Source organism: Agelaius phoeniceus, chromosome 4 (genome assembly GCF_051311805.1).
Source record: "Agelaius phoeniceus isolate bAgePho1 chromosome 4, bAgePho1.hap1, whole genome shotgun sequence".
In the NCBI taxonomy this organism is placed as follows: domain Eukaryota; kingdom Metazoa; phylum Chordata; class Aves; order Passeriformes; family Icteridae; genus Agelaius; species Agelaius phoeniceus.
The window spans coordinates 17,393,328-17,405,724 of NC_135268.1; the positions used below are offsets into that span (position 1 = coordinate 17,393,328).

General features: G+C 37.4%; 2 protein-coding genes across 8 annotated transcripts in view; one reads left to right on the forward strand and one right to left on the reverse strand.

The window, feature by feature from the left end:
- Window positions 1-12,397, forward strand: part of ANAPC10 (anaphase promoting complex subunit 10) — a 144,218-nt gene that overhangs the window by 108,996 nt on the left and 22,825 nt on the right. The window lies entirely within an intron of this gene.
- Window positions 1-12,397, reverse strand: part of HHIP (hedgehog interacting protein) — a 75,409-nt gene that overhangs the window by 23,847 nt on the left and 39,165 nt on the right. Inside the window, exons 5-7 of the mRNA XM_054633473.2 lie at window positions 2,110-2,261; window positions 1,500-1,673; window positions 522-665 (exon numbers count right to left, since the gene is read on the reverse strand). Coding sequence (XP_054489448.1) covers window positions 522-665; window positions 1,500-1,673; window positions 2,110-2,261 — 470 coding nt within the window. The remainder of the gene's footprint in view (window positions 1-521; window positions 666-1,499; window positions 1,674-2,109; window positions 2,262-12,397) is intronic.

Sequence of the window (12,397 nt, forward strand, 5' to 3'; positions counted from 1 at the left end):
CTGAACAACTTGACTTTCTGATTTTTTTTCAAACCAAGACTTTAAATGTCACTTCAGTACTACCACCCACCTAATTTGCTGAATTATGTGTTGTTTAGTTAAAGCATTGTTCTCCTCCTTGCTATTGTTTAGATATCACCAGATGTTCTCATTTGTTTTCCACGTGCCTTTTTTTCCCAGTCAAGATTTCCATTTCAGCTGTACTTTACCAGCTTTCTGCTTTAAGCTCTTTTCTTTCACAAAGGTAGTAATTTTATTACTGATTAAAGCTAAAAATTCTGTACTTTGTTTCTGTCATTTTGGTCCTGACTTGTAGTAGTTGTGCATGCTCTTCTCTTTCCCCTTTGCCAATGTACATTTGTTTCTAACTGTGACATATGTGTGGAGGTGGAGGAGTGGAAGATTCAAAAAGTTCACGAGTGCTTTTATTACTGAAATATTGCTGCCTGTCTGTGTAAAAGCAAGCCGGGTTGAAAACTGTCTGCTCCAGAGCAATTTCAGTTTAGTGGAAACTTACTTACCGGCCTGGATTGTGGAGTCCATGTGCAAAAATCTCAGGAGGTTGGTTGGTGCTGTTGAAGTGTGGGTTGCTCCGTGGGATGGAGTAAGGGACATTGCACAGGTCAGTATTGACATCGAGGCGCAATACAGAACCTGTAAAATCACTGAGAGAGTTGGAGGGTAAAATAATTGGGTTTTTAAAGGTGTTTCACTGGTAAATTTAATCCATATAATACTAGAGTGAGCCAGCAAAATAAACAACCCACTTTACTGATTAATCATGTAGTGATGGATGCAAGTCCCTCATGGTGGATGCAAGTCCAAAGAAGTGTAGCAAAGCCTTTCAGAGATTCACTTGGGCAAATATCTTGCCTTGTTATGTGCAGACTAAAATGCCTCTGATCATGTTGTTGGGAAGCAACTTGATCATAAGAATAACTTTCTAAACATCAAAATTGTTTAGGGCCTCAAATATAAGGCTACTAAGTCTTTTATGTCTTTTGTCATCTAGAGTAAGTTTGGATATAAACTCTTTGTAATTACAAAGTGCTTTTTGCTCACACTCTGGATCCTACTCTTGAATTCAACGATTTCTAGTCACAATACAATCCAAAGACTAATTATATAGAAAGCAAGTGAGAAAAAATTGTACAGTTTCAATGCAGGTGTTGGTACTTTTTTATAAGGATTCAGAACTTTCTTGTTACAAGAAACAGGAGAAACCAAAATGTGTTTTAACTTACATTTGTGATTGGGATGGAGGAAAGGAGAAGTAGAGGAGCACACTCTTACCATAAACATGAAACGATGTAATGTTTAAATTAATTCCATTCCATTAATTTAAAACCAGGTACTACAATTGCCCTCTGGTCTGGGTTTTGACTATACCCTTGTACTTAAGAAATATTTTAAAAACCACAGAAGCACCTGCAATTCTCCTGAGCCAAAGAGGTCTTTGTGCACAATAATAGAAGTCTATCCACTGGTAGTTTTTGTACCTTAAACCATCCATCTCCTCCATGTCATCTAGAGTGATCATGCCATCTCCAAGAAAAATGTATAGGAAGCCATCTGGGCCAAACAGCAGCTGTCCTCCTAGATGTTTTCGATGGAGTTCTGCTACTTCTAAAAACACTCTTGCTGTCCTCATGTCAACTTGGTGTGGATTTTTCCTGCAAGTTAAAGATATGAACACAGTTTTCACAGTTCACTATCTTATGTTCTTTCTGAAAATACACTTGACTCATTCAAATTATACTTCGAGATGTGGATGTTGTAACTTGGTGGAAAAATGCCTAACAGTTATTTCTGAGAAATTTCAATTTTCCAGCATTCACAAACAATTACTTTGCTGCCTATACACAATAAGTAGGAAGTAATCATAATTAAAAAATTACAGAATAACTGAAAAAAAGTCTTAAAAAGAAAAAAACTATGCTCTTACTATCATTCCAAAATTACTATTTGAAATAAAATCCACAATAGTTTTTCTGCAGGTGCCCAAGTTCATACATTGTAAACTCATATTCATTTTAGAAATCAGAAATACTAAAGTGCAGAGGTTGCTGAGAAATACAGAGTTTGTTAATTTTAGACTTCTACTGATACCTGGATACTGTGTACTCTACGACCCTAAGGATGTGGTCATGAGGTCCAATAGCCCACCGTTCTTGGTTGGTGGTATAAGACACATACAGCTTTCCATTTTTCTTGTAATTGGGGTGGAATGCAAGGCTTAACAGTCCTCTTTCATCTCCTCCCTGCAGTCAAATGAAAAACACAAAGAATTGTGAAGTTAATTATGTTCTTTATTGTGTTTCAGCTGGAACCCAAAAAAAAAAAAAGTTTCTTTCTTGTGGATAATCTTTGCCCAAACTCTTTTATTTCTTTCCTGACTACTGCACAAAAAGGATTATAAAACATTTCACTTTGGGGAAGTCTTTAAGAGTTAGAACAAGACAATTGCCTTATGTAGTTATCTATGCACAAGTCTGTTACGCCACTTTTGTGGAGTGATTTGTGTATGTAATCTTTGGGAAGCCATGAAGACAAGTTTAAGTGCTGTGAAGGATTCTTTGCTGGGTTACTAGGTTGCTTGTAATTCGTAGAAGACGAATAAAAAGGTCTATAATCAGCAGTCACTTCTAATCCAAGTATCCAAAACCTAAAACACAGTGCTGGCTGCCAACTCCCACTGTCTTGGCAATATGTTTAGAAAACAGTTAAATTGCTTGTGTAATATGTAAACCTTTGTTTTACCCTGGAGGCAGCAACATCAGTTGTCACAACTATGGTGGTCTGTTCATCATAGCTGGTGTACTGTAGGTAATAAGCAGCCTTGGTCTGTGTGCAGAGAAACCATAGTTTTACATGTGGTCCCTCACTGGAAAGGGGTTTTGGGTTTTTTTTTTGTTTTTTTTTTTTTAAATAGAAATAGAAAAATCTCAGAACAACTTGCTTTTGTTATTATGTTTGCTATGAAGATTAGTACAGTTATATGTTAAGCATCCAATCCATGTAATGTACTGTGACAATTCAAATACCCTGTCAACTTAAATAGAAGGCTTTTTGGTTTCTAAAAAGCTTCTAAGAATGTATGTACTATTACTATGCCTAAAACTGTATTTGTATAAATGAAGAATAAAACTCAGATTCATTTGTTGCTCTTGAAGCAATACAGGGAGCCAAGCTGAGGCACGGAAATAAACACAGCACATAGTTAACAATTCAAGTTCAATTAATATATGTGATTATTCACAAAGTGATAGAAGTTTTGGGGTTTGACTCAGGACTTGCCAGCCCCTCAAAACTAGAACCAGTGACTCTGTTGTAGATTCAAGTGCTCTAGCTCTGCACCCAAAAGGAGACACGTTTTGCAACTCTAACCACACCCAAGATAAGTAATTATGAAATTTGAAATTATAACAGAGGATGAAGCTTTAAAATGTATTTGCACTTCAGAGTGATGGATGGGCCTGTCTTCCTGTTGAAAGTCATCCCACAAAGGGCCTAATTGGGAAAGTGCACAGCTTTAATTTATTTTAATTCAACGTGATTGCCGTACTTCCTTTTTAATCACAACCACCAAAAAGAAACCTGAGTCAGAAATGGAGATGTAAATAGGTCAAGAGATTTCCATACAAACAGATTTGTACAATGAAATCTGGATCCTGCTAATTTAGAGGCAGACAAAATTTGCTAGTTTGTTTGCTAGAAAAATTTAGTTTCAGGGGGTTATCAGAGAGGTTAGTTTTGAAAGTCTAGTTAGAGCTGCCAAATCAGTTGCAGTCATCATGGATGAAGGGACTGCCAATCCAGCTCTTTCTCCTTTATGTGCCAAAAATAATTCTGCAGCTGAGTCTGAACTGATTGTAGATATTATTGTTTGAGTTTCTAAGAGCTTTGACCAAGTTGCTCTGATAAAGTCTGAAGCAAAGGGAGGCAAATCAGTTGCTTTGGGAACAGGAAGGCATATTTCAAAGATTCCTGAGGAATGATTCTATCTGTTGTGCCCAGACAAAGACAGTCCTATTTCTTCTCCTGAGAGATGAGTTCAACTCATTTAAGGGCCCAGGAATGTCAGTGAGTCACACTAGGTCTGCCATGCAAGGTGAGTTATTGAAAGTATTAGTAAGAAAAGATCTTTTTGTTACTGAGCTGAAGATTTTATTTAGTGCTGGATGCCATGGCAGCCGTCTCAATGTGAAAGCGAAGTTGTTGAAAGCGTAAACAGGTGAAAATTAAATTAAGAGCTTTTAATGAAGTACACATGAAGCAAGAATTTGAAAAATGAATGAAACACTGGACCTGCAAGGTAGTAACTATGGCAAGTTGCATTTGTAGGATCAGACCTTGACTTTTATTTATTGCTGCCTTGCATGATTGTTAGAGAGCAGTGTATCACTTTATAGATTGTTTCTATTGCTTCTTGAAAAGTCACACTGCTGTTTTTCAAAGTCAGATAGACACATTTTGTTCTAAAAAGTCTATTTACTCATGCAGTTAATAAAAACTTTGTGAATATCCCTCCAAGATACTGAAATCAGTGCAGCATCAAGACATTAGTTGGCTCACGTTCAACTAGAAATCCAGATGAGTTTTTCCATATTTAGTTTTCCTGGTTTTGGAAACCGATTCTTCATGTGTTTTTTGAACTTTATCACTAACTGGCAAACCTGTGGCAGGGATTTGGTTCTTCCCAACCAAATCCCTGCCACACTTCCATAGCTTTTAAAATACCCTCTATGTGCCAGAAAGTATATAGTTTTCTGTAGTGTTGCCTCATATGCTGCATGGTAAATGGAGAGATACCCAGCAAAATCCCTTTGGAGTAGTAATTTTAGTACTATCAAACCAAATAATTCTGTACAAAATCTCAGACTTTCTCTATAGAATATTCCTCTATTTTATTTTTTATCAATGGACTTTTGATGTGAAACCAGCACTCAGGCTTTACAGTCTTTACTGTGTATACCATGTCAAATAGTTATATCTTTTTCTTGGCAGCTTAAAAGGTTATTGACATCCTTTTCTTTGAAAGTTTCCCTTTCATGGAACCAGCACCAACAAACTGTAGATGACAAATCAGCTCATATGAGATTCTGCACTGCACTATTTGATGGAATAACCATTAATGTTTGTCAGTTGTATAAGGAAGGGCAAGAAGAATGAGACAAATCTTTGTATTCCATTGGGATGTCTGTTGAAGACAAAGAATGATGGTTGGCTGAAATGAGTATTAATTACTTAAACATACTGTGGACTGGGGCCAATGTGAAATTTGTGTCGTAACTAAATCTGGCAGCTCCCACTTTCGATGTCTGCCTGTGCTGCTCTGTAGCTTGAAGGCTCCCCTCTCCTGTTCGTGGCTGTGACACCTTCTGCACCAATACTGTAGCTTTTTACCAATCACTTTTTACCAAAACTGATTTCCTTAGGCCAGGGACCTCGGACCTTTAAACCCCAGTTTGGTCTAGTTTAAGACCACAGCCGCGAAATAATTTAATCAGAATTCCATAAAGTCAGTACAAAGCCAAGTAAACATTAAAACAAAGTGTTTCTATATTTTTCATTTTTAAAGGGCTGTTTAGCTATGTTATGTCTAAAACATTCTAAAAGTATATTGCAGCAGTATGTGTTCCCAACTGAAGGATATTTTTGATACTTCTTTTTGCGTTGCAATTTCTGCTATAATATATTTACACTTGTAAAAATGTTAAACAAGTGCACAAAATTATCCACTTTGTATTTTGACCTAACACAAAGAGAAGTAAATTGCCTGTGAATACTGGATGTGAGACATGTGAATGCTGGATTTTTATAGAATGGTGCTATTTTCATGTAACCACTCCTTAGCTGGGCTCTGCTTCCAATTTGCGTGCTTTCAAATGTACTCTGGTACACCTCTGGTATTACAGACAGAAGGTTTATTATATTATTAAGATATTATACTTTTTCTGTAATTCAGAAACATATGCTGCACTTATTTTTAAGACATGCTGCCATTTAATTATGTCAATATATGTGCTATTACCTATAGTAAATACAGAGAAATACACAGGAATGCTTTAACTGGTATTTTAAATTATTTAATTTAAAATAGATCATATTGTAAGTATGACCCTTAATTACATATCCTTAGTAGTAATTAATGCTAGTAAGCAAAACCAGACGTGACCATTTATTTCCATTACTCTGTGTGGCTTAATAGTAAACAATGTAGGTAGCATATTCCAAGTTTTCCTTTAAAATTGATTTTGAAATGCAGTCTTTATATAATACTTATAAAATAATGGTATTTATACTTAACAGTACTAATGTGATGGGTACATATAAATATATGGTATATAATGGTATTTATACTTGACTTTTTTGTCTGGACAAACTCACTCTCATGTTGGAATGGAGTAACAACCTTTTTAAAAAGGGGCTGTGCTTAAAATATGCAAATTCAACACCCAATATTTTAGCTCTAATATCTTTATCTCTTTTTTTTCATCTATTCTCATAGCAGAAATGCTGGGTAAGTTGTTGAAGTAATATAATCACCTTTAATTTAGTTTATTTCCTACATAATAAATAGCATAACCGATATGCCTTACCAAGTGTTTGATCTTAAGGAGTTTTATTTGTAAAAAAACATGGGTGAAGGGTAAAACCTCTTATCAGGCAACACCATCTGAACTCTTCAGAACGAGATGCAGGAGGGCTGAAGATCAGTGTCAGGTATTCTTCTCAGTGGGAAGTGTTTGCTTAATTGCCATGTTTTGGAAATTTGGCCCGGCACAGAACAGAAACGTGACTCCAGCAGAAGCAGAAGCCTGCCAAGGTCTGCTGCAGGGGTACACCCTGCCCTTCAAGCTGCACCACCTACTCTGAGCTCCACAAGAGGGAATTGCCCCTGCCTGGTGGAAACCCAGCAAACATGGAATGGAAGGAGCAGAAGTTGTCTGGGCTGCAGGGGCAGAGCTCTGCGAGACCTCTTGGGTGTTGAGGACTCCAGTGCTTTGCTATCTGTGGGGCCTGAGGCCTCTGGCAAGGGAAGGATTTGTAACATTAGACATTTACCTTAGGGGAAAATAATTACACTGATGTCATGGCTCAGTATGGGCTGCATACTAGACCCTATCTCCAAAGCATTTCCTTTTTCCTCTTGTGTTGCAGAGCTTTGCTTTTTTCTCTGTTTATAATGGGCTTTGCAGTTGTCTAAGGATTTTTAAAAAAACATTTTCATTATTTTTTACTGATTTTAACAAATGCACTATTTTAATACTTGACTTTAAAATAACTTTAGGTACAGGAACATGTTACAAATTAATTTATACATGAGAAATACTTAAAGGACTGTACTCTGGCTTGGAATTTAGGCACAAAACCTACTGAAGTTAGAGATGCTTTTTATTCAGTTAGGTACAGGGCAGGAATTAGCTGAAAATGGCCAAAGTGCATCCATCACAAACTTTTCTGTTCTGATGTTTGACAGCACTAGAACTTAAAGCCTAATTATTTTTTTCTTCTTACTTCTGTTGCAGCAAAGACAAAATTTTGATATGGGGGGATAATTTTTTCTTTTCCTTACCTTCACAGTCCTTTGAAGATACCAGTCACTAAATGCAGGACCTTTCACTTCTAGTCCTAGTCCTCTGTACTTATTTTTTTAATTCCTCAACTCCAGATTTTGCTGTTCTGCTGGGCAAGTCTTTAGTTTAATCCAAATGACAATCCTCGTCCCCTGATAATACAATTCTTTCTTCCCGTCCTCCTAAAGAAAGTACACGAAACTTATAAATGCAGATGCCAACCCAACACAAACCCACAGCTTGCCTCCTTCACACTCTTCTGGTACAACAGGAATCCTGCTTTCCCAACTCTCCCAGTTATTGGTTGGGAGCGGCTGAAAGCTTTGAGACTGCCCAGAGCCAGCCAATAATTGAGAGGTTTTGGGCAGAGCGACACAGGGCTGCGAGTGTGCTTGCAAGGAGGTGGCCATGAGCCCATGTGAGGTCTGCATCTGGACTGAGAAACTTTATGTACTGCACTGCTTTAGGAGAATTGGAATAACAGAAGACAGTGGAAATCAGTCCCGGAAGAGGGAGATTCAAATAAAGACCAGATGATTATTGCATTCAGTAAAGCTGGCTCAGGAAGGTGTGAATTACACACTTTCCTGCACCACAGAGGCCTCTTGAGCTGTAAGCAGCATTTATCCTCTGGGAACACAGGTGGTGATTCCACCTCTGTCCCCAGCTGGATTTATTTTCAAGGAAGCTTTACATTCCACCAGCAACTCAGTGAGTGGTTCACCAGCGGAGGCCACTATGGGAAGGTAAAAAATAAGTATGCTCCTTCTCAGTTCCCTGGCATGCCTCCACTTTCTGCTCTTTTATTTATTTATTTGGCATATCTGCTCTCCTACACTTTTCCTCTTCAGCATTCTTCCACAGCAGACTGTCTTTCCCTGACAGGTTTTCTGCTGGATTGGTTTGAGGTCTATTGTGCTGCAGAATTGGCCTTCCAGGATAGCAGAGAAAGCTTCCTTCCAGTGAATGAGAATGCAGTAAGTGCTCAGAAATTTACTGACCATGAAAATCCTTCATTAATAGGGCAGAATAGACTTGATGACCTTTGTATTTTTTCCTCCTCCTTTCTATTGCTCTGAAGCTTTACCCACCTTTCCACACCACTTCTGTGATAAAGGCAAATTTTACAACTCTCTTTCAGTGGGCAGTCCAATAAAATTGGCTCAGATGATGCCCCACAGAGAACAGACTACGTTCCATTAACATTCACAAATACATGACATGATGACAAGACACCAATAATCCTTTTTCCCAGTCACCAAAACTGGGGCTTTGCCCCTTCCAATCAAGAATGACTTTTTAAAACTTCCACCCTATTTTGATGCTATCTGACTTTATTTTTCTGTAAACACACAAACAATACAAATTAATCTTCTTAGTGACTTGCTCTTCTACCAATGCTCTAATTTGACTATGATCCTTTCAGCCATCTGTTCTGATTTTCTCACGCTCTCCTTCCCTCACTATGTATATAAAACTTATCTTTATTTTTCAGGAGCATATTCAATATAATTTTTCATTTTGTTTAAAATGCAGATTAATGACAGAGAGTTGTCAAAATACTCTAAGAATTACAATTGAATACATAAGTTGCTTTTTTTATAGCATGACATTTCAGCCAATCACTGCTGTCATTTTTGTCCTTCCTATGGATAAAAATATGCTATGGAAAAATAAAAATCCTACTACCATGCAAAGATCTTCTTTGGCTGCTAATTTTAATAAATGTCCACAAAAAAGTCTACAGCACTTTAAATGAGCTGTAAGACTTTTCTGCTGAGAGAGGGGGAAAAAAGGATGTACAGTGACACAGAGCAAATTTGACAGTGCTTATGTAAAATGAACGAACCTACAACAAATTCTATACTCTGATAATCGAAAACAAATTCATGCTGTTTTACCGTGACCACTTTATATGGAAATTTAGGGATATAATTCAGAACAGAATAACAGTAATTATCATACTCTCTGCATTAAATTAAAACCAGAAATGTTGATCTGTCTAATTGTAGGCATTAAAAAGAACTAGTTTCAAAAAAGAGGGATGCAAATAGGAATATGCCATGATGACATTACTCTTACAGACAATTCTGCCTTTCTCCTTTGGCTCCCAGTGCTGAGCTGTCACCTATTAGAGCAGGTATTTGCTTTTTCTGCTTGCAAAAGGAACGGTACATTCACATGAGCTATGTACTTAAATATTGTGGGGCTGGGAGAGAACACAGAAAACCACAGCCAGCTTGAAGGAAAAAAGCTTTAGATTTCCACTTAGATTGGTCTCCATGTCCTTACCCTTGTCTGCATGCTAATGGATATTAAAACTTGTTCAGCAAGTTGCTAGCAGTCTGCATCTTGCAAAAGAAATGGTTAAAAGAATTCTAAAAACCACCCCTTCAACAGGATACCTTTTGCCAGAGATTAATAAAGGGCTAGAGGAGCTTCATTCAGTCCCCACCCTTTCTATTCCTTTGCCAAGTATTACCATGATAATCAACATAACCTGGATTAAACTGTGGCCTTTATGAGCTCTGTCATTGTTTTGAGAAAAGAGTGAGTTCCATGGCTTATCAAAATGTTGCTCAATCTTTGCTGTAAATATAAAGGTAATATTCTCCATTGAAGGTTATTTCTTAAGCAAATTCCTGGCTTTAGTCACTAAGGTTCTGAAGGTATTTAGGAAAGGCTTAAAAGTGATTTCTGCAAGATATTTCAAATCTCCTTTTCTTCTTATTGTAAGAAACTGGAAAACAGCATTATCTGAATGGATTTTAGTAGGGGAGTGGGAGACAATCTGAGGGATAGAAGTTCAAGTAGCATAAAGAACACAGTAGAGAGAGAGAAAGGATAAAAAAGGTTGACTGCAATTTGTGCTCATATAGCACCTATGATCTTGTCTGAGGTTCTCTCCTGAGGGCACAGACCCCACATAGAACATGAGGCTTTGCCTGCAGGCCTGAAAGATGGGAACATGTCACTATTTCTCAGTTGCCAAAAAATGTGTGTGCAAATCCTAGAGATAAAGCAAATGCTATTCTGCTCTCTAATATCCAAAGAACTTTTGGACTCTGAAATCTGGATGCATGGCAAGGCATATTTCAGCCTCTATTTGGCATCAGCATTCAGCATAGTTTTGATAATAACGTGTCATATCTTCAAAGCAAACGCTGGTTGCATGTGTTGCTGGTTTACTCAGTAATTATTGAGCTAAACATAATAGGCAAAGTCAGACTTTGTATTTAGAGCTATATTTACTGAGCTATAAAGCTCAGTAAATGTTCTTCAAGATTTTACCAGTAAACATACAAAAGCACTACAGGCTAGGCCAGTCTGCTATGTCTTCTTACTCCAGTATTGAAATTGTTTATGCCTACATTCTTTGACCATTCAGCCATTCCAGAAAGGCTTGTCTTATTGGCACAAATGCAAACAGAAAACCCATTTAGATGTCCAGTATCTGCTACTGAGTTTTAAGCTTCCACATGTGAGTGTGAGCATTGGAACTGTATTTGTTATCTAAAATCAAACTCCTTGAAATATAAGGACTGCATTTTTTGGAGTCCTGGTACAAATGCATCCAGAAATAATCCAAAAAAGTCTATGATTGCATTTTTTCAACAAAAATCATGCATGTGCATCATATTTGTACCTGGGTCAGAAAAACATTTAAGCATTGAACCCTCACATTTCTGAAAAGGTACTGAATGGCGGCTAGGAAGAAAAATACATTCTCTGATACTGCCCAAGGATTTTTCTTCCCACTTCTTTGCCAATCCCTTCAACCTCCCAGTGCCCCAGGATCTGAGCAGCCCAAGGGCAGAAAGGCCAGTGAGCAACTTACTCACACTGCTGCAGTTAAGCTTGGCTTTAAATACTGCCCTAACCAATCAAATTATTTTAGCTCTTTCAGTAAGTCTTAAGAAATATATGTATTTTGCCAGCTACCTGAAAACAAGGAGTAAATAAATCCAGAGATATCCAGATTTTTTCCACAGACGTTTGCAAACAGCAGAAGAAGCTAAAATAATAATTTCTTTTGTGGATCCCTCATACAGGTCTTGTCTTTACCTCTCAACTAAAATAGTGAGAAAAAATATTAATATTTTGAAGAGAGACGTGAATATTTTTATGAAATGTGCCAAGTGGAAAAAGCAGGGCGGTGGAGGATATACGGTTTGCTCTCCATGACTAGGATCTGTATATAAGAGGAGAATGATGGCAATCCACAGCCGTGTTGACAATTCAGACATACAGGAAATACCCTTGTAGGAAACTAATACCATCTGGGTTTGGCCCAAGATGTGTGAATGAGAAATATGTTTCTTGTTGAGAATGCAAAGATAGTTTTGGACATTGCAAAGAAGGAATGTGTTAAGCATGCTCAGTTATAAAAATGAAATAGGGTGAGGCACTGCATGCATATGGAATAATTGGAGGAATATGTTTGTGTGTGTCAATAGCTGATGCAGACATAGAACTTCAGAACTCATTTGTCCTAAGACAACCAATAAATTACTATGAAAAATGTCTTCAGTACAAAAGGCTGGAAGATCTCTCAGTAAAGACAGCGTTGGAGAATGCTGATTTGTCCAAGCCCCCACTTTCCCTCATGGAAATGGAGGTTTGCTTGTCACACATGTTGTATTTGGGGGGCAAAAAGTGAAATAGTTCTGAAATTCTCGGAACATCCAGTTCTAATACGTGTAAAAGTGGGAATTTTGATTATTTCAGTGAGTTGTTTTCAGTTTAGAAATTAGTTTTAGTTAAAAGAATGTCAACACTGAAATGAAATATTTCATTTGGCCCTTTCTGAGAACCTT